The sequence below is a fragment of the Sesamum indicum genome, linkage group LG3 (assembly GCF_000512975.1).
Source record: "Sesamum indicum cultivar Zhongzhi No. 13 linkage group LG3, S_indicum_v1.0, whole genome shotgun sequence".
Taxonomy (NCBI): domain Eukaryota; kingdom Viridiplantae; phylum Streptophyta; class Magnoliopsida; order Lamiales; family Pedaliaceae; genus Sesamum; species Sesamum indicum.
Genome location: NC_026147.1, coordinates 9,650,669 through 9,673,031, shown reverse-complemented (window position 1 = coordinate 9,673,031; position 22,363 = coordinate 9,650,669). Strand labels below are relative to the sequence as shown.

The 22,363-nt window shown below is 37.5% G+C and overlaps 5 protein-coding genes across 5 annotated transcripts; 1 reads left to right on the top strand and 4 right to left on the bottom strand.

Annotated features, from left to right (window-relative positions):
- LOC105157893 (protein STRUBBELIG-RECEPTOR FAMILY 7) lies at positions 2,617-8,087 on the top strand. The gene is made up of 16 exons (XM_011074409.2): positions 2,617-3,057; positions 4,149-4,281; positions 4,375-4,446; positions 4,562-4,627; positions 4,705-4,776; positions 4,873-4,944; positions 5,112-5,183; positions 5,253-5,318; positions 5,443-5,505; positions 5,595-5,905; positions 5,989-6,275; positions 6,439-6,704; positions 6,873-7,005; positions 7,193-7,311; positions 7,397-7,553; positions 7,646-8,087. The coding sequence occupies exons 1-16, from the start codon at positions 2,952-2,954 to the stop codon at positions 7,787-7,789; spliced, it is 2,139 nt and encodes a 712-aa protein (XP_011072711.1). The 5' UTR covers positions 2,617-2,951; the 3' UTR covers positions 7,790-8,087.
- Positions 8,370-11,965, bottom strand: LOC105157892 (26S protease regulatory subunit 7A). The gene is made up of 10 exons (XM_011074408.2): positions 11,879-11,965; positions 11,167-11,248; positions 10,840-10,931; positions 10,682-10,759; positions 10,368-10,429; positions 10,084-10,228; positions 9,766-9,984; positions 9,493-9,674; positions 9,102-9,277; positions 8,370-8,806 (listed from the first exon to the last, which is right to left on the bottom strand). The coding sequence occupies exons 1-10, from the start codon at positions 11,963-11,965 to the stop codon at positions 8,649-8,651; spliced, it is 1,281 nt and encodes a 426-aa protein (XP_011072710.1). The 3' UTR covers positions 8,370-8,648.
- On the bottom strand, positions 12,786-16,604 carry LOC105157891. The gene is made up of 8 exons (XM_011074407.2): positions 16,134-16,604; positions 15,394-15,458; positions 15,127-15,225; positions 14,461-14,508; positions 13,786-13,855; positions 13,568-13,639; positions 13,300-13,434; positions 12,786-13,165 (listed from the first exon to the last, which is right to left on the bottom strand). The coding sequence occupies exons 1-8, from the start codon at positions 16,341-16,343 to the stop codon at positions 13,022-13,024; spliced, it is 843 nt and encodes a 280-aa protein (XP_011072709.1). The 5' UTR covers positions 16,344-16,604; the 3' UTR covers positions 12,786-13,021.
- LOC105157890 lies at positions 17,024-19,928 on the bottom strand. The gene is made up of 3 exons (XM_011074406.2): positions 18,350-19,928; positions 18,019-18,268; positions 17,024-17,615 (listed from the first exon to the last, which is right to left on the bottom strand). Exons 1-3 carry the CDS (start codon positions 19,657-19,659, stop codon positions 17,439-17,441), a joined length of 1,737 nt encoding a protein of 578 aa, XP_011072708.1. The 5' UTR covers positions 19,660-19,928; the 3' UTR covers positions 17,024-17,438.
- On the bottom strand, positions 20,790-22,357 carry LOC105157888 (the record flags this gene model as incomplete). The annotated part of the gene is made up of 3 exons (XM_011074404.2): positions 20,790-21,545; positions 21,780-22,090; positions 22,238-22,357. Coding segments are annotated over 3 exons (1,068 nt in total), but the record flags the coding sequence as incomplete, so codon positions are not given.

Here is a 22,363-nt window from a genome sequence, read left to right as displayed (position 1 = left end):
ATATGTGGGTGGGTAGATCCACCTTCTTCTTGTTTATTTTCTTTGTATTGGGCTCATCCCAACATGAGTTCCCAATCCAGTCCATAATATATAACGGATTACTACACACCGACACCACCAATATCCCGTCAAATTGAAAATGCGACAACGAAGCTACATCCCACATACAACCAACTACTACAAAACACCATTTATTTATTTATTTTCTTGTCTTCTATGCAAAGAAAAACATAGAAACTATTTCTGTAAGAATTGACATTCACCTACTCTTCCCCATCTCCATTTCTTCACCAATTTTATTTTAATTATGATCATCACAATTTACAAATGTGGGGTTTTCAAGAATACCTATATATTCTCTTCTTTCTTTCTTTACGTTACTTGAAATTGTATTTGTAATTCAGTCTTAAATTTTACACGAACGTTCCTTCAAGTATATTATATTAACACAGTAACACCATTTAAATTATGTACAGTGTACTTCTAATTTAAAAATAAATAAAACTGTAATTAAATTAAATTTGAAGGGAGGTGGAGATTGAGGCTTATGTGTGTCTTTAATGGTTTCTCTAATTTTGCCAACTTTTGCTGATTAACATTTAATATGGAAGGCTATGGACTTAGAGACACGTTGACACCTACTCTCAATAACCAAACCCATCTTCATAAATTGGTCCTTCACCACAAAATTACACATCATTTGTTTTTTGGTGTATATGTAAATGGGTGTTTTTCCTTTTTGGTGATGTAAAAATAATGAATTGATATCTGAATGTTTGACTCATCAAATTCTTAATTTGCATCTAATTAATGAATAATTGTAAATGATTAGCTACCTCCGCTCCACCATCATATCCAACGCTCATTACTCATAATCACCATTTTTTAATACAAAATTATATATATACAAATATAATATTTCTCAACACCAGCTAGCTTTTATAACTATGCTCATCTATTAATAGACAGCTAAAACCCATCATTTCATAACTGCTGACTTTATCAACTATAAATAAACCTACTTTTCCACTCTCCACATCTTTACAAATAAACTCTTAACATTGGAGTTAAGAGTTAGGAATCGCAAACAAGCAGTTCAATTCGAATAAGTATTTGGGATTTAAGAAAAGCGAACGTATGTACGTTAAACGTGTTGGAAGGTTCTCAATTTAAATCTTTCAATGCTTAAATTAGTTGAGTGTAAGATCAAAGGACAATAAGTACAACACTCTCTTAAAAAAGTGTACTTGGCCCCCAAAATATGTACTTATATGGATTCATATGTCATGATCTTAAATCTCAAATGGAGTCGGATAGACTGCAACCCAACTCAAATAACAAAGTATGTGGATCTCTGTCTTGCATGGAAATTTTTAGACCCATAATGATTAATTTTATCATTTTAAAGCCCTTCTTCCTAGATTTCTCATAGTACCATTCTTTTAATTAATATATTTTTTGTAACATAAAACTCTGTATGTGGAAGACCCATTTCTCCATATTGTTTTTATTAATGAAAAATGACAAGGAGAAGAGGAGCATGAGTAGTTACCAAGTTATTAGCAAGGAAAAAGAAGTGCAGTAAAAGGATGGAAGAAAATGAAATACAACTGGTTTGATGTGACCCTACTTAACAGAAATTGGGTTAAATAAAACAGTTGGATGCTGCTTGTTTCTCATCCATCACACCATATTGTAAGAAAAAAGACAAGATTACATGTATCATTACCTAAATTGCCATTACCATAAGACTTTCCTTGGTATGATAATATTTCCTCTATGATTATGTAAATCTTGAAAAATGCTTCCACACTACATAGTAACATAGTTTTTAAATCTTGGCAATTTAGTAGATCATAAGAATACCTTATTAGGAAAATCCATTTTTCCAGATTGACTTAATTTTCTAAGGAATATTATTTAATTTACCTGTGTGCTCTTGAAATAAAAATTAAAATTTTCATCGGAAAAGTCTTTAATTTGTTTTTAATACACGCGTCCTTCCATTTTACTCTTTGAATAAAAAAAATACTAAAAACGTAAAAAGAAATTTGAACAAATTTGGTGAGATGTTTAAATTAATTTATGAGACATTGAAGCAATTTTTCTCCAATAATAAATGCAGAATTGGTGTATAACAAGATGAGCATAAAAAGAGTAGCTTTCCCAAGTCAAAAAAGGGCTGTCGTATATGTGATTCTCGTGACTTTTTCTCTTCTATAACGGAAAAGAAGTATAGAGTAAGAACAAAAAAACGTATACATTATTATGTACCAAAAAAATAACAGAAAAACAATAATAGTTTAGGGTGTTGTAATAATCATGGTGTGAAAGCTACATCTCATTCACTCTAGCTTTACAATAATTTTACCTTGGACATTCTTGTCAATCATCATTGTTGAAATAATGAACATAATTGCTGAAAAAAAGGAAATAATTCAAAAGACGCGTTCTTGATTTCATTCTTTAATATATTTTCAAGAAAAGATTCACAGTGGGCATAAAAATTTAACTGAGAGCACTTACTTACTGCTGTCACTATTTCCAATAAATAAATAAATATATATTACTCTGTTTTTGTGTGTGTGTGTGTGTACATATATCAAGACATGTAGGAATGAAAGAGAGAGAAGAATTCTGTGGCTTTGGATTCTTCTAGCAGATCGTGCCTGCCAGCTTTTGAGAGAATGGGTACGCAGAAAGTGTGCAAAATATATAATTCTTCAAATTCTTATTGTTTATCATTTCATTGAGGGAAAAAAAAATCCATAAAGAAATAAAAGGAGTTGAGGAAAGGGGTTGTCTGTGAGGATTGATTGAGAAAGAGAAAGCCTTTTTTCTGTTCTGGGCTTTTTTGGGTTTTTCTTTTTCTTGTTTGTAAGAGTTTGGTTAAATATAGAGAGAGAGAGAGAGAGAGAGAGAGAGAGAGAGAGAGAGAGAGAGAGAGAGAGATGAGGGAGATGAGGGAGATGGAGATGGGGATGGTTGTGGTGATGGTGGTGGCGCTGCTCATTGGCATTCCGAGCTCTACTAATGCAGACACAGATCCAACTGATGGTCAGCACTTCACTTTAGTATACCTTTTTATTGTCATTACTTAGATTATGTATGCATGTCTATGATTGTATTGATGGATGAGTGTATGTGTGTGTGTTGGAGTACTGGATGTGTTGATGGGCTATGGATTCTTGGAATGGCACTTTGGTTTGTGCTGGATTTGATGATATGTGCTAGTTTGGGGTTAAATTTCTTGTCTTTATTTGTGCTGAAACAGGAAAGTAAGAACTAGATGAGGTGGGTTGGAGTAGGGTTGCAATATTAGCTCTAGATGATCAAGATGAAGTCTTTATTTAGTTTAGATGACTCCACTAGAAGTAAATTGTTGTTGTTTCGGTGTTGAGCTGTTCTGTTTTTGAATTTTCACTTCTTGTAACATTGTTGAGTTTCGTTTTATTCAATTTTGGGTAGTCACAAATTGATGTCTGAAACTTTGGTCTAGAGATAAGAGTTATCTGCACATTTTTATGAAGAACTTATGGATGATTTTCATTAAGGTATTACCTAAAAAATGAGGGAGATCCTGTGGTTTCTCATGCATTCTTTTGAATGGCCTTTATTTTCGTTTTGTATTTGAAGAAGCTAGATTCTCGATCTTGCTTATATTTGGTGAGTCTGGGTTAATACATCTGTAATTTAGAGTAATAATTCCCAGTCTGGTTGCTAGTTTTTTACGTCATCGTAATAAGCTTTAAATCAGCCAATAATGGTGGCAACATGGCAAATAATTCCTTTAAAAGACCAATTAATTGAAAATGATAATGTGAAGTTTTTGGATGGTAATCTTGAAACATGAGAATCCTGTTGTGCAATAAAGTTATTTGGAGATCTCAGTATCAATGACTCATTATTGATCATGAATAATTACACACTACCTTTTGGTAACTACTACCGTGAAATGTATGTTGTCAATCCATCCTTTCTGGTTAAGAAAAAAAGAGAAGCATGTGAATTTCTGCTCCTCAATTGATCAATATTGAATTTATTGAAATTTTACTTTACCAATACAAGGTCATGCTAGTGTGAAGATAATATGCTTGTTAATAGATTAAAATGATCTGTAAGTTGACTATAGCTACTGGAATATACAGCTTCCACTCTCAATATCATGTACACCAGTTTGAATTCGCCACCACTGCTTACCAATTGGAAGCCAAATGGTGGTGATCCTTGTGGCGAATCTTGGAAAGGAGTTTCCTGCTCGGGCTCAAAAGTTACGGAAATGTAATATCATATTAGCCCTTCAATTTTTCTCGATCTCCGCAGTATTTAATTGTTATCAAGATTCTGATGTCAATGTTTGCATGATTTTCTCAGAAAGATACCAGGATTAGGACTGACTGGGAATATGGGATACCAGCTTGATAGATTGACATCTGTAACGACTTTGTAAGACAAATGAATTTTCAAGTTTCTCAAGTGCTAAAAAATCTTATTCCAATTACTTCTCCGAACAACCGGAATTCTGAATTTGTTGATGATATCCTCTTATGGCGTTTTGCAGCGATATAAGCAACAACAATCTTGGAAACCAGATTCCTTTTCAACTTCCTCCAAATGTTCAAAGACTGTAAGTTTCATTCTAGTGTGATTGTTCTTGTTGAATTTTTGTGTTCCTATCTAATCTCACTGTCTCTCATGATGCAGTAACCTTGCTGGCAATGGCTTCAATGGTGGCCTTCCCTATTCCATATCATTGATGACTTCTCTAAGATACCTGTCAGTAATGCCTTAAACTTGAAACTCCCTGCCCCAAGAAAATGAGTATGAGAAATATTGAGATACTTCATTCTGATAATATACTTTCAATGGCAGCAACGTAAGTCACAATCAAATACAGGGCCAAGTGAATGTCCAGTTTAACTCGCTTACGTCTCTCTCCACATTGTAAGGGCAATCTCCTCATCCGACAATTCATATTCCATTTTGGTTCTAGAAAATCTTGAGGCTCCTAAATTATCTGTATTTTGTGCTGTGTGTTAAGGAAATGATCTTTCATGTTTTATCTTTTCCTCTCTCAGCTTTATGCCAGCTAATTTGTATTCATTCTTCAGGGATTTCTCTTTCAATTCATTGACAGATAATCTCCCTCAAAGTTTCCAGTCATTGACGAATATAAACGATATGTAAGTGGAGTAAATCGTCTTATATTTGATATACTCTTTGCATGCTCAATAACAAGCTTACTTATGCAGGTATTTGCAAAACAATCAGTTTACTGGAAGCCTTGATGTCCTTGCTAATCTTCCGCTTCAAAATCTGTGAGTTTCATTCAAGATTAGCTACCCTCACATACGCTCTACATGTAGACTAGTTTTATGTTTTGAAGAGATCAACTAGAGTGAAGGTGGTGCAGTACTGATAATATATGTTTCGCATTTTCAGGAACGTTGAAAACAACCATTTTACTGGATGGATCCCTGAACAATTGAAAGGCATAAACCTGAAGTAAGCATTTCATAGTTTATCATAATTTCTATTTGCAATATTCTCTTTGAACAAATATTAATACTTGCCCTTTGTGCTTCATTCAACAGAACTAGTGGTAATTCATTCAATTCTGGACCTGCACCTCCACCTCCACCTGGCACTCCTCCAGCCACCCGGCCCAACCGAAACCACAGATCTGGAGGTGGTGGTGGTTCATCCAATGATGGAGGAAGTGGAAATGGAGGAAGCAAATCGGGTATCGGTGGTGGTGCTGTAGCTGGAATAGTTATATCAGTATTGGTTGTTGGAGCTATAGCAGCATTCTTCATTGTCAAGAAACGATCCAGAAAGCCGGCCACAGACATCGAGAAGCTTGACAATCAGCCTTTTGCTCCTCTGGCTTCACAAGAAGTCCAAGGTACTTGTCAGTGTTTATCTTCATATATAGAAACTATGCGCCACTTGGAATAATTTGTGCCACATCTTTTGTTTTCAATGTAGAGGTTAAACCTATTCAAACTTCATCCACAACCAGCACAAAAGCTTTTGAAACTCCTGCCATGATAAACCTGAGGCCTCCTCCAGCTGATCGTCATAAATCATTTGATGAAGATGACGTCTCAGCAAAGCCGATTGTTCCACCCAAAAAAGTGAATACAGCTCCTATAAATGCTAAATCGTATTCTGTAGCAGACTTACAGATAGCCACTGATAGTTTCAATGTTGACAATCTTATGGGAGAGGGATCTATTGGACGTGTTTACCAGGCTCAAACGGATGATGGACAGGTAATGATGTGTTATAACATAAATCTACTACATGAGTTCGACAGCTTATGTTGAAGTTTGTTTTCCATCACTTTATGGGCTATATTTGCTGATAAGAACATGACTTGTTCAATGTCATTAGTTTAACTGTTTACTTAACTGTCTTGCATCCTTGGCTACACAGATTCTTGCTGTGAAGAAAATAAATTCATCAGTTCTGTCCAATTCTGAAGAATTTCTTGACATCGTCTCGGAGATTTCCAGCTTGCATCACCCTAATATAACTGAACTGGTTGGGTATTGTTCTGAGCACGGACAACACTTGCTTGTTTATGAGTTCCATAGAAATGGATCGCTACACGACTTTCTGCATCTCTCTGATGAATATAGCAAGCCTTTAACATGGAACAGCCGTGTCAAGATTGCATTGGGGACTGCAAGAGCACTAGAGTATGCTCATATGTTTTAAAAATTTACTTGATGGATTGGTTGCCATTAACTAAATAATTCCATATTGCTGAATACACCTGCTATTCTGATATCCTTGGATCTTGGTCTTTGATTTTTTTTTCCCCCTTTCGTTGTATTTTAGCAAGCAATTTGCCTGTGACTTTGCAGGTACCTACATGAAGTTTGTTCACCCTCCGTTATTCATAAAAATTTCAAATCAGCAAACATTCTACTTGACATGGAGCTCAATCCTCACCTTTCTGATTGTGGGTTAGCAAACCTTGTTCGTGAGCCAGATCAGGTAGCTATTTTCCGCTTTTGTTGCACTCTTTATCATAGCGTCTTAAGATTATTAGCTATCTTTGGTGCAATATAACATGCTTAATCTTCTATTTGTTTTCATGTAAGTTGCATTTAATCGGGACATATTAAAAGATGAAACGGTCTTCTTCAAAAGTAATGGTTCAACTTCATTTCACTATTGTCAGGCATCTGGATACAGTGCACCTGAGGTTGCCATGTCTGGTCAATATACTATTAAGAGTGATCTATACAGCTTTGGGGTTGTCATGTTAGAACTTCTTACAGGGAGAAAACCATTCGATAGGTATGCTTAAATCCATCTAAGAAACATGAAACATAAATGATGTAAATCAGCTTCGCTGAGTTCTTTGTCTTCTTGTCTGGCACAGCTCAAGGCCAAGATCCGAGCAATCCTTAGTTCGATGGGCAACACCTCAGCTCCACGATATTGACGCTCTCTCTAAGATGGTCGATCCGGCTCTGAAAGGGCTTTATCCTGTCAAATCACTTTCACGTTTTGCAGACGTAATTGCTCTGTGTGTCCAGGTACCTGCTGTTATCTTAACACTCAACCAAACTCCATGACCTCTGGCAGTTTATTACCAATGCTAAATGTAAATAATTACTGTTATGATCAGCCGGAGCCAGAGTTCAGGCCCCCAATGTCGGAAGTGGTTCAGGCGTTGGTTCGCTTGGTGCAACGAGCAAACATGAGCAAGAGGACTTTTGGAAATGAAGCCTCTCGGGCGGAAAGTGCAGATGGTGAGGACTATACTCCATAGGTCACTGCGGTTCCTCTGGACTATCTGGACACTGCGCTAGACAGTGCTAGAAAGTAAAGTTGATCAGTTTGTATTAACTTTTACCTTTCCAACGCCGCCATTGTGCCAATCATTTACATACACTCAACTGTGTTGTATTATAGTAAAGTGTAGGTCATAAAATTTGTTCATTCTTGGGACTCGGTGGAGTGCTCTGATGATTTTTTCTTTTTTTCCTTCGACTTGTCTTTCATGTCCTTGTTATGAGAAGCTGTAACCACCTTTGAAAGACTGCAACAAAACCTATTTGTCCGTGTCAGAATTTCTTGCGAGTGACCCTTCGATCTGTCCCCTGCAATAAAACCTATTTTGCCTCTTTCAGAATTTCTTGTTAATGATCTCTAAAACTGTTTGCAAGGATATCCAAGTCGAGAACAGAAGTGGATAACTACAATAAAACACACTAACTGTTCGGGAACATCAGATTTTATAATCAAGAGGAAAGTATCACCGAGGAAGTCACTACAGGAGAACACAGTCAATGGCTTTTAACGCCCTCACCAATTATGCTCTAAACAGCTGCTTCTAATACGAGGTAAGGTGCCCCAATAAATTCATTTTCATTTTCATCAATTAATCATTATGAATTCAAGGAAAATCCAGTACAAAATGAGTCACAACTCAACATTGCTGAGAACTTCCAAATGAAATAAATGTCACTACAGCCAGAGATAGCCACTGGGTACAGTTCTCAGTTAGCAGCCAAGCTAAAAGAGAACTTCTCCTTCTAGTATAGTTGTCAGAGAGAATACCAATGGAGGGTCCGGTGACTCTGGGCTCCCATACGACGCCATACTGAAAATTGAATGAGAAACGGGAATCAATTATAAACCATATATTTTGGTGTTGCACTGAACTTCTGATAGCCTTTAATCACTTTGTTGACAGCATCTAGAAAATCTTTCTCAGTAACAGTCTTCCTTCTTGCTCTGATGGCATACATGCCAGCTTCTGTGCACACACTTCTTATGTCGGCTCCTGAATTTAGCAAAACAAAACAAATATCATGATGGCTCCCGAAGATATGAGAGATGATATCTGAAGAAGCAAACTACTACTGTAAATGGCATGCTATGCTACACCATGGAAATCATGACTTCTCTGAGTTGGTAAAACTTTCTTCCAACATTTGTATCATGATGATTGGCCATTACTACATATTCATGCCAAAGCAAATCAACTTTGCAGGGGGCTGGAACAGTTAAGGAGAAATACTGAAACTTCATGCAGCATTCCAGGGTCTAATTAACATGCAAAACAGCTAAATCTTTACCCGTAGAATTTGGGCAAAGCCGAGCGAGAAGTTCAAACCGGATGTCCCTCTCGCAATTCATTGTGCGTGTATGAATCTTGAATATTTGAGTCCTACTTTCTAGATCTGGCAGTCCAAATTCCACTTTACGATCTAGTCGTCCAGGACGTAACAATGCTGGATCAAGGGTATCAGGTCTACAAGTAGAAAATGTCAATCAATTAAGCAAGCACAATTTGACAACCGCTACCAATGTTATTCAGCATGAATAACTAACATAGACTAAGGAAGCCAATTAAAAGCGGTCCAATGATAATAAAAGAGACTTCTAGAAACATGGAACACTGGTGCTAGTGCTACCATCAATCATGCCAAAAGACTTTCAGAGAGATAATATGAATATAAGGCAAACCTATTGGTCGCCATTAGAACTTTTATGTTTCCACGAGCATCAAATCCATCAAGCTGATTCACAATTTCAAGCATGGTGCGCTGAACTTCATTGTCTCCACCCACACCATCATCAAACCGTGCACCTCCAATGGCATCTACTTCATCAAAAAATACAATGCAAGCTTTTTTAGAGCGAGCCATCTGCCACAGGGAACAGAGAAGAATTATATAAAACAGATTCTAAGTTAAAATAGCCACATATGCAACGAAAAGTGGAAAGTGTAAGTCAAACCTGAAATAGTTCACGAACCATGCGAGCTCCCTCACCTACATATTTCTGCACAAGTTCACTCCCAATAACACGAATAAAACATGCATCAGTTCGATTAGCCACAGCTCTGGCTAGCAGAGTTTTGCCAGTACCAGGAGGACCATAACACAGAACACCCTTTGGAGGATCGATTCCCAGCTTCACAAATTTCTCAGGATGAAGCATAGGCAGCTCAACAACCTATGCATATCCATAATAGAAATGCGCAAATCAAATAAATTTCCAGTTTGAGTATTAGACTGCCTCATCAGATTCGTAAAGAAAGAAATGACAACACACCTCTCGCATTTTTTCAATCTGCTCCTTACATCCTCCAACATCATTATAGGTAACATCTGGCTTTTCCTCAACTGTCATCATTGTAACACTTGGATCAATTTTTGGAGGCAAAGGAATCTGAATTTGATATTTATTCCTGTCCACACTGCAATAAGAACAATGTGTCAAACTTCATATTATCAAGAATGAGAAGCTCAAGCCTGTAATATTAAGTTCAAAGGTTCTCCTGTGGCAAACACAAAAGAGTTGCTTGGTTGATCATACACCAAACAAGAAAAGCTTACCCAACACGCATGCCTTCTTCAATATCAGTAGGTGAAACTTTATCGCCTAATCCAACAACAAACTGCAACAATAGAATGCACAAGTAATAACAGTTAACCACCACAAAAACACAATGTTAAAATAATATAAAATATAACTGCAGATCACACACTGATATAAAAATCTAAAGAGTAGATATTATCTACATAGCATTGGGGAGGGGGGGGGGGGGGGGGGTCACTTGATAAAACTATGTTCTCTTTTTGCTGAGTCGAGCTATGAAGAGAAACAAAATTCCAGGCAAGCTGTTAAGAAGAAAGGGTAGCTAACATACCTTGGCAATTTGCTTAACATTTATAACATACTTTGCATCCTCTGTGTTTGGATTAATGATCTTCGTACATCGTGCAACCTAACTCACAGAAACAGGTTGTATCACCAGATATACAAATAAGAGGGCAAAAAATAGATTCAGAATCTATAGAATACTACCTGAAGAGGTTGTTCCTCCTGCATCATTTGCTTATCAGATACAAGATCCCATTGACTTGGTGCTGCTAAACCAGTGTCAGATTCCTTGATACCTGTCATGAAGTGAGAATTGACAGATCCAAACAAATATAGAACATTATGTGTAAACTCATTTATCGGGCCAGACTAAATGATATCTCAAGACAGCACAAAATGAAACCAAATTCCAGGTTTATAGTAGTAACACAAAAAGTAAGTAAAACAATTATGAGATCACAATTAAGACAAAGGATCTGATAAAAACAAGTATCTTGATAATAATGAGACAAAATGGGGCACTTAACATACCACATAAATCATTAATCTTCTTTGCCATCTCCTTGATTTCCTTCTCAACTTTCTTTATGCTTGTTGAATACGGTCCTAATCCCTGTATGCACAATTTCATGAATCTCATCAGAAACAATACTTTATATCCCCTCTAGGCCTCAAACGCCTATAATGGATGTGTTTTGCTGCATGGATGTTGACCATATTGTACAACTCTTTATATTGGCAAACACTTTTTCTCCAATACATTAACAAATCCCATGCAAAAAAACCAATCTCAAAAAAATACAAGAAGGGAACTAAATAAAAGCTGGCATCTTATTTTTAACAGCCACACTTACTAGTCAACTAAAGAAAAACAATAAACATAAATTTCAAGTTCCAGATCCATATTTAGCAAAACTCGGCTGATTTCTAAGTTCATAAAGAATAATAAAAGATATGATAAAAGTGAACATTTATACTAAAACAACATTTTTGCCCTCAAACCAACTATCCATAATCAGCCTCAGCCACTCTCACTAAACTAAATGGATAGAATTTCAACTATTCAAATCCTGGATCCTAATTCTACCTCAAACAAAAGAAAAACGCAGGCTGTGACCATCCTAGGAAGACAACGCAACAGTTTAGAGATTCAACTCCACATTTCTATCTTTCCCATACATAATCATACAAGCGAAAATAGCTCACAACTAGGGTTCACAGTAAAGGTAAAAAGAAGAATTACATAGGTTTTGAGGAGGGCAATATCGTCTTCATCAAGGGGCCTAGGGTTCTTCTCGTCCTTGATCTCATCCTCAGGTTCAGGTGCCATCTTCGTAGAAATTGATTTTCCTCTCTTCCTCTTTTGGAACTTTTCTTGCAGCAGAAGCACACGGAACAGAAGGGAACAGAAATGGAATTTCCCCAGCGAAATGGCTAATTGCTATATACACCACGACCGCGAGGTGACTTAGCGGGCTACAGACCCAACGAAATGAACTATGGGCCAAACAAGATTTTAGTCAGTCCAATAAAGTTACGGCCCGAGACAAGAAACCTTGCAACCTGGATTGAATGGACTCCATGAGTTTAATGTTTTGTGATTTTTTCTTAAATATCACAGTTCGTCCTCGTCGCACTCGATCTTTCACGAGTATATAAAAAAAATTATAGTATAAGATAAAAAAAAAATAAACATAGTATGAGGGGTTATAAAAGAAAAAGATTGTGCAAAAAAAGAACGAGGGTTAGAAAAAATAAATTATAACTTTGGGTTTTAAAAATATTAAATTTGATGCAAAAAAACATGAAAAAGTAAAGTGAAAGAAAATATGGATTGAGACTAAAAATTAAAATTACTATTCTAACCAATTCATTTTTTGGAGCAAATAAATGAATTAAGATGTAAATCTGAGTTTCAAAAATTGATAAAATAAAAGATTTTCTTTCATAGTGGTATAGATATATGGAGAGAGAACTTATTTGGGTTAATTTAAAAAATTATATTGCTTACCTTACGAACCTAAATCCAAGAAGGTTTAGCACAAAAGATTTACTTTTTTTCTTGGAAAGAAGTTTTCATCCACTTGGGACAGTGATCAGAAAGTATATGAATATAGCAAAAGTATATAATACAGCGGAGAGTGAAGCTATACTAAGAATGAACGTCGCTATATTCATACTTCTTCAACTGCCAAATCACCACCTTGTGTCAATTTGAGGGCAAATTTATTGTTTGCTCTAGAAAATATACAGATCCCATTTGATTCTAACTAGGAAATACGGATAAACCAGCAAAATTTCCTGGATGAAAGAATCGAACTATGAAATTGGAAAGCAACTTGGTATTCAGAAAAACTACGTGTGGCTAAATTGAATGTCGGTGTGGCTAAATTGAATGTCGGTATTTGACAACGTCCGTAGAGTTCAAATAGAAAATCTTGCAAATCTTCGATATTGCACACTCACTCAGACCATCCTCACCATCTTTATAGTGCAGAAGCTTTTGCAGTTCCTCCGAGGGTTGGAAAACCTATTCGAAAAGTTATTTATATGCAGTTAGTGTTTGTTGTACGAATAGATGGAATGATGTGAAGTTTAAATGTGAATATCAGGAGGCCGAAGGGATCAAATGGGGAAATTTAGTGACAAGTTGAAAACCCTTACTAGTGGAGAAGTAGTGGAATGATCACTGCCTTTATCAGAATTAGGTGAAGAAACCTTCCCATCTTTGGCCATCTCAATGGACTGTTCCGGGCGAGAAGAGGCATCACTCACTAAATGAAGAAGCTTCTCACTTCCCTGAAAAGAACAGCAAGTAAAACAAATTTGAGGTCCTTGAAAGTTCAATGAAATCTTTCAACAGACTGGAACAATGTAGGCCATGACAGTTTACTAATGTTGCAGTGATATAATAATCTTAATAAATTCTCACCTGTGAGGCTCTCCAGTGAGAGTATGTACGGAACAAGATCCAAAAGAATGGGATATTAGGTAAAGGAAGAAACTGCAATTAGGATTTCACAAATAATTAGTAAATTGAAAAGTTGAGATAAGTATATTGACGATATACGAAGACAGGAGAATGCATTACACTCTAGGAAAATAGAGTGCAAGTGAAACTCGATTTCCTTTTTAGATACAGATACATACCATGAAAACTGATGTCAAAGGCAGCAAGACAGCAGAACCATAGAAGTATTTCTTGTGAATAATTGATCCCCTGGTAAGCATGCATGGTATTACATTTTCTCCGACATAAGTAAATATCACTAGCACATACGTGTTTAGTCCTCTCCAGTAGTAAATACAAGAATCAATAAGTTACGAGCAATAAAAGATTACAAAAGATGATGATGTCTCAAATGTCTTCTTGTAGAACATCACTTAGACCATGAATTAACAGTATTACTTGCCCGCAGTACAAAAATTTTATGATCCAAAATTTTGGCGTTGATCCAAATATTTTAGCATGTTTAGGGAACATCAGTGTCATTCAACAGCTCAAAGCACCATTGTGCATCTACCTCTTCTTGCACCTTAACAAAATGCTGATGGGGAGGGGGGGGATCCACATTGATTGATTTCCAGTAACAATCACTCCAAATCAGATAAGTATTGAAAACTTGGAAGGCCATGCACAAATCCATTCATATAGTTCTAGCAGCATAATTTCAGTGTTGTATCTAAGAATTATTGCCGGATCAACAGAGCTAAAATACAAGCTGATATACAGTGCAATCCCAAAAAAAAGAAAAGAAAAATAAAAGAAAGTAAGAAAGAAAAAGAACCAACCATCAGGGTTGTAAAAGATATCAACAAAGTTACCTGAATGCTATATGTCGAAGTCTTCGGCGGACAAGTCGTGGATTCAAACTGTTACACATTAAAGCAAAATTTATAGGAACCAATGTCCATTAAATTAAACATGTCTATACTACATATCATTTTCAATCTTGTACAGTCCAAATTTCTACAGTAATAACTTCTAATATATATACTTCAAGTTTTGAGTTCTTTTCCAGTTCACCAGAGGCACATTCTTAGATGATCAGAATTGTTAAAACCATTGATTTTGTGTCTTGAATTTCAAATTTTAATGACATTGAAGAAACACATTGAAGTTCAGCTCCTTTACATGAGAAAAAGAGTGGACATACTCATACATTACAATAGTCTTTTCTTTAATTAAAGGGTGGTCATGCAAGATTTCATGTTTTAACATTCTCCTCAGAGATTTACAGCTGATTTTTCTGAAAGCTTCATGCAAAATCCCCTACATCAGCTGTTTTACCATAGACCAAAACTTTTGAATTCATCTAGCAAATTGACAAACAGTACTCTTATGCATGGTTGGATTACATTTGGGTCTGTAGATATAATCTTTGAATTATAATCTATGCGTCATTTTGCCAAAAAATCTGGTTGCCATCAGAAATAAAGGGATATAAACCAGGAAAGTTCAAGAACACACATAGGATGGGATGAGATTACCTTGATGGATATACAATATCCACTCTATCAATCTCCTTCGGGATGGATCTGAAAAAGATTTCTGATGGCCTAACACGTGACAACAGCTTCAACCCCAAACTACACATGAGAGATCATTGATTAACATGCTAAATATAATAACAACCACATTTTCTATTCCTTTTCCTCAAATTGCAGATTGAACAATAATACAATTAATTTACAAAGACAAATCAAGTATCAAATAAAAAGACAAAACAAGAAGAAGCTGTGTTCATGTAAATATACCCATGAATTTTGTTTTTGAAAGTCCCTTGGGGCGCCTTCTCCAGATTACTCCAAGCTCCATTCATCTACACATGTTCCCAGCTAATAATTACATGGATATATACAAAATCTAGGAATTCATTAAGCACTAATCGGCCCCAGAAATATAGGCTTTCAATAATCATTCACAAGCATACACTACTTAACAAAAAAGCAACAGAAAGTGTATATATTCAAGTGAGATTTAGACAAACTACGTCTCTGCTCACAGACAAAGACCAACTCAATTCAACATTAATCATGCGCAAACGATATAAAGGGTTAGCCTTTTTTTTTTTCTCTAAACTAGACGTGTACCCGCCCAAGTTCGGACCCAAGAGCTCCGGTAGAAGATCTTGAGCCCAATCTACCTAGGGGACTAAAGGCTTAGCTTTCATACACCGCTCAAAGACAAACGGGGGTACGTGCATCAGTATAACATAGTGATGCGTCAATCTCTATTATCTAACTAGCTATGCAAGCCGAATACATCTCAAATTCGTCAATCACAAGCCCTATGGAAACCCATCCTTCATGCATTAGTCATCAATTACCAATAGAAACCATACATATTCATGTACAATACAGAGACAAGTTACTCATTAAACAGAATCCATTTCACATAATCACTGACAAGCCATATAAACAGCAAATGCTGAATATAATACTCAACATCGCGTAGCAATAAGCAAAAGGTGGTGTTCACATATGAAAGCTGGGACCTTGTTCGCAACGAAATCAACCGCAAGCTCGACTTTTGAGTCCTCGGATGACGTTTTGCTGTGCTGGGAAGAAGAAAATATTTTACTACAGAGGTCTTTGAGCGTGGAAGGAGTGTTGGAAGATTGAGGGGCGAGCACTGAAGGGTCAATTGATCTGCTGAAACACCAGTTTCTTCCTCTGATTGGAAAAACCACAACTTTAGCACTCATCTTTAGATGCTAACACGTTGATTTGTGGCAAAGAAATCCGTGGGTCTTTGCAGTGAGAAACTTTGGTTCGGGGAAAATGAGATTAGAAGTTGAAATTCAAGAAACAAAATCAAAAAGGGTTTTAACAAATCTTGATCCCTTTATGAATGGGGCTAAGGTGAATGAGAAAAAATAAGTGGAAACTGTATTGTATACATATTATAAGTTGAGCGGCGCGGTTCGAGGTTTAGCCAGTGTATACTACGGAGGTTGACTGTAAAATTGCAAAAGTTGGGTGCGACTCCAATTTGTTTTCACTTCTTTTTTGATTACTTTAATATTTCCAAAGTCCCTATTCCATAATTAACAACCAACTTGTCGACAAAAACATTAATCGTTTATTGTTGTCAAATATTTTTATACAAACATCAAGTGTGCCATGTACCACCAGTAGAGTAAAAAGCAACAATCATGGTAGTAATAAGTCAGCTTAATCAGGTCTGAGAATTGACACTGGATGGCCGCACCTTAGAACTCAATTAAAACTTATATATTTCTAGAATTTCTGGCTTTCTTGTGTTTCAAAGATGCTCAGGGGCTGATATTCCATCAGTACAAGTTTCAAAGGTTAAAGCAAATATATGCATGAGATTCTGCACAGGCAAAAGTGGCTTATGTTGAGAAGGCTAGTCAATGGTTGAATGACTTGAATGTAATAAATCATGAAGTTGGCAAGATATCTATCAATGGATGGCTCTCAGAATACAACAATATGTCGCTGATCATCTGTGATGTACATAGGTTGCGATAGTCTACTATCAAAAGAACCACATGCAACAACAAGATACAACTAAACAAGTTTGAGAGGGAATTACATACAACAAAACAAATAGCATTACATGCTGAAGCTCTTATGATACATCACATAGATCAAGAAAGATCAGGTAAAATCCCATTTACATAAGTGATTTGGCTGTCTATGTCGCAAAATCCAGGACAGATCACAACCAGTTTCAGCTCCTTCAGTTATCCTTGTCAGCATGATTGAAGCACGAAAGAGTTGAGTAGTTTAAGGAGCAAAGAAATCCAAGGGCACAGGTCCTATAAAATCCTAACTCACTCATCTTCTGCAGTAAAATTTGGCAGTTCGCCCTGGCACAAGTATTCATCACAGAGTGATGCAGATCCCCAGTCCTTACGCAGCCGCAAAATATCCTCTGTGAAAGTAGATCCAGAAGATCCAATAAACACAGAAGACATAGCACAAACAGTCTTATCCAGCATTGCTTCAACCTTCATGGTGAAAATCCCAGAGTTAGATAAGTTCATCCAATTGCAAGTTGCACCAAAATTTCATACACAAAACTAAATGGAACTAATATTCCAAATGTTTGCTAAGTTTCTAACAAAGCCTTTGTGTTCCATTCCACAAGAATTGTTCAGAGTTGAAGATCTCTGATCTGACTTGTACCCATAAAGGGGCTACACCATTTATAAGATGTCTATACAACAAACCGCCAAGATATACAGTTTTTTTTAATATCTAAGTAGGTGTTTTTGTTATTTGGGGAAGTCAGGATCAAGAGCTAAGTTCATTAATTCTTGTCATGCATAACATATTCACAGCTGCGAAATGATAAAGACATTCGTTGTGAAACCAGAAACAGCAATGATGGAAACAAAAAAGTAAGCCCACCTGAGAATCTCCGTCAAGTCCATGTCTGTATAATAAAGCATCCCACTTTTCAGCAAAATTACGAGCCGGTCTTCGAACAAGAGGTACAGTCTTCCCATTCCAGACCAGAAGTGACTGCAGTAAACCAGTTTCACTTTCTGCAGCATCAGTAGAGAGATATATTACTGGAGTATTAGCTCTTTCCAGCACTCGATTGATGCACTCAGCAGCTTGAGGAACAGGGTAAAAGCAACTTGGTTGCTTGGCATTACTGGAAACCATTAAGAAAATTCTGTTAGATGCTACATACAATCACAGAACATGTAACAAGACCGCAAGGAGAAGGAAATACCAGAATTTCAAGAAACCGTGGCGTCGGAAATGAAGAGCTATAAAGTCCTTTCCCAAGAAAGTCTGTATAAAACGTTGAGCAGTGAGCAATATAAGCCGACTTGGCTCAATTAGTGTCTTACATTTGTGGGCAATAGGACCTCCTGGCTGCATCACCCACTCTCTCTCCACATCAGCAAAGAATACATCTCCAATTGCAATGACATTATCATCTGAAGAAAACTTTGCTAACACATCCGGGACTGTCCGTTGGTTTGGCTTCTTGACATCCTCGTTCCAGACAGCCTCCATTTTACCCAAAGAGAGCCCCAACCCCTTCAACTTTTTCACACGCTCATCATCCATATAACATGGCTGGGGTGATGAGAAATAACACATAAGTTTGTCGATGTGCAAATGTTTCTTCTTACTCTCAGCAAACTCCTCAAATGTCGCCACAACTTTCCTCCCCAAGCACTTATTAATGTGCTCAATATCCAACACCCGATGGAACTCATAATCCACCTTTGAACTCGGTATCACCAAAATCCGATTAAACAAAGCCGCAAAAAACATATGCTTCTCCAGACAAATCAAATGATTCGACATTTGTCCCGAAACACAAATTGCAAATAAATACTTGTCTGATCTAGGTTTCCACTCCATCGTTCTCCTCTCTGACAACCTCTGGTCCACCTTCCGGCATCCATTCCAACCAGAAAAACTCGCATCCGTGTAATTCTCATTCAATTCCAGAGAACCTCCATTTTCATGCGACGACAATAGAACCCCTTGAATTTGCTTATTCAAGGAAATCTGGCTAAAAACCCGCGATTTTAGGTCTTCCAACATTGAAGACGAAAGCATATCCACCCCATTATTATTGGCAGAAGTCAAATTTACTAAATTGCTATTATTTACCAAGCTAAAATTCGATTTATTCACCAATGTGGTATAATTCCACATCTTAAACAGCTCAAGTTCCTGCTGCCTAAGCAAATACAAGGCCCGCAATTCCGACTCACGCATTCGATCAATAGGAGGATTATTACCCCCGATATTTTTTATCGTCGGAATGCGCATCTGGAACAAGCTTCTAAAATCGGTGGTAAAATAGAGTATTAAAATGAGCATGGGCAGAAATATCGCCATAAGATACCTCTTATGGAATCTTCGAGTGACACCCGAAAATCGGCTCCTGAAATCATCGTCAATATGGAAAGCGGAGCGGTGACGGTGATTGGGGGACTTCACGACGTCGTTAGACCTGGCATTTTGGGAAATCAGATTCTCCCGGTCCTCCTCTTCGTCTGAGGATTCTCTTTCCATCATTTGAGCTTTTCTAGTCAATCAAGAAATGGGAATGGAGATAAAACACAGACACGGTAACACACTTACCAGCAAGGGGGAGAGGGGTTTTGTTGGAGAGAGTGAAAGATGAGAAATAATAAAAGGCGAATTTGATTTCGGATTGGGGGTAAGAGTGAGAAGGAAGGAGAGTGAAATCCAAGAAACAACTAATACTCCATCATTCATCCTTGTTTGATCGGAGAAGGAGATCGTCGGTGGAAAGCGACCAGCTGCCTGAAAACGGCCCATTAACTGGGCTGGCCCAGGTTAGGCGGCCCATATTTAAAATTGTTAAAAAATCTAAAAGAAAATGCAAGGCCTTCAAAATGAAAAGAAAGGAGCATAAAGGCCACGTAGCTTCTTTACATGCATTCCAGATGTCTCTAGTGTTGTCGAGTGAGTTGGAGTTGGGAGTTCATTCATTCTCATTAAGGCTTCTTATTTCTCCCACAACTACACAAATCTCTCCCTACTTTCCTGCTCTTCTATTCTAAGACACAATTGGAAACCAAAATGTTGCCTAAAAAGCAAGGCGGAGCAGCCGTCTCCCTCCTCTACAACCACCACCGCCGCCGCTCGATGGTGACCAAAGGCGCCAACCGCGCCGCTGTGCATGGTTCTAAGCTTCCACTTCCTGATATTATCCCAGTAAGTTCCCAATCCCCAATTGTTTTTTAATTATTTTTCTCATCATTTCGAGCACTTAACAGGCTGATTTAGTAACTCTTTGCAGAAGCAGGAAGTGAAATCGGAGATTGAGCGAGCTGTTGAGGAGAAGGAAATACGGAGGAGGGAGATAGAAAATAGTGTGGATTCCCACCTCACCAACTGGCAAGTGCTCTACGTCGACGAAATTGTCTGCTCCAAGTAAAAAACCTAATTTCTGGAGTTTTATGACAAGTGCAATCTGCAGGAATAATCTTCCCCATCTGTGTGTAATTTACTGTCAAATGAAATGCAATTTCAGACTTGGGTCTTTGAACTTACTTGGGAATTACAATGAAGGATTGGCCATTCATTTCTATTATGCCTCTTAAGAATTACTGTTAACGGATGGAAATTCTTTTCAATTTGATGTCATTTAAAGTTAGATCAACAATTTGGGGCGTCTATGAACTAATTTGATGGTCGGTTACATCTGGAATCAAAACTTCGATATAAGTTGGTATTTTATACTCTATCCTTCCTACATAGCTAGATGGCTGCAGGACTATGCATTAAATCTAAAAGCCTAGGCTTCTTTAACCGCAACTTCGATCAGCCTCCCGCGGACCCATTTCTTGGTTATGTTCACTTGTTTTTCCGGTACTTGTGCATTCGCCGAGTAGAACTCTACTCCATTTACTGATGGTTTCTGCGTATGCTCAGAGTTACCATTGACATTCTGTTTATGGTCAGCAAGATTCTTGGTGAAGTTGGAGTGCTTCACCATGCTACCCAAATCCAGTGAAAGCGGATCATTAGGGCTCGTCTGATGGAGGTTCTCCTCAGTTTTGAGTATATTACTGGAACAAGAACTCACAGAATTCCCATTCACCATATCTGGCAACACGAACTTGTTGAAACTTAAGTCACCGGTTTCGATCACAGGAGCTGATGAGCTGTGAACTCCATTTACTTTTGTATGTTTGATGACTTCCAAATCTTGACTATCTGAATCTATATCTTCTTCGAGATGAGATGCTGGTTCAGTTGAATTCTCTTCATTTTCCGAAGAGATTCTGTCCTCGTGCTCTATGGATTCAATGAGCTGAATAGCTTCAGCTATTAGCATCCTGCTTTCCGTTAGTGACGCCTGAGCAAGAGGGCTTTTCTTGGCAGCTAGTTCAAGTGCCTTCGCGGCCTTCTCAGCTTCAGCAATCAACATCCTGCAGTTATTTTCACACAGCAATATACACCGTGAGTTTCCAGACATCAGTGTCATAACTCATCCAGTTAATAACCACCAAACAATCAAGATGAAAACAAGAAATTTGTGGATAGAATTAGGTTCTCTTTTTCTTTCCTGCCCTACAAGTTTCGTATTATTGCATCATTTGGAAGATAATTAATAAAACTACTAAAACATGAGGAAAAATATCAACTGTAAAATGGCAACCTACTTTGCCCTGGTGATGGCTTCATTTTTTTTGTTCATAGCAGCAGTTCTCTGTGCTCTTATGTCTTTTAACATCTCCAACTTGGTACTTGCCAATGGATCCTTGTACGAAGGCGTCCTCCTTCGCTTTGATCTAATGCTTTGAACCCGAGTCTTGGTCTCATGCTTTGCAGGATCATTGGTCTCATCCTTCTTTCTTAGACTTCTTTTTTGAGTCTGGCCATCAGCACTTGGCCGCCTTCTGGGTTTCCTTTCAGCCCCTTCCGCAATGCCATGAAATTTAGCTAGAGCTGAGCAAACCCGATTCCGGTATTCCTATGGGAGGAAAAGGAAACTTAGACAAAATAGGAATAGAAAGGAAACTTAAGACAACTTATTTCTACATCAGACAAATATCTGGAAGGAAATTTGAGTCTTTGATTACAGAAAATAAAAATTCGAGGTGTGCAGTACAGGTCTTACAGGATCCGCCCATTTGGCAGCTATGGCCTCTGAAATCTTCCTCTTCTGCTCGGCCGACTTTGGTGCTCTCCTGCTACCCTTTGGTCTCGGCTTGGTTTTCCTTTGTTCAACAATCTGTAACCATTC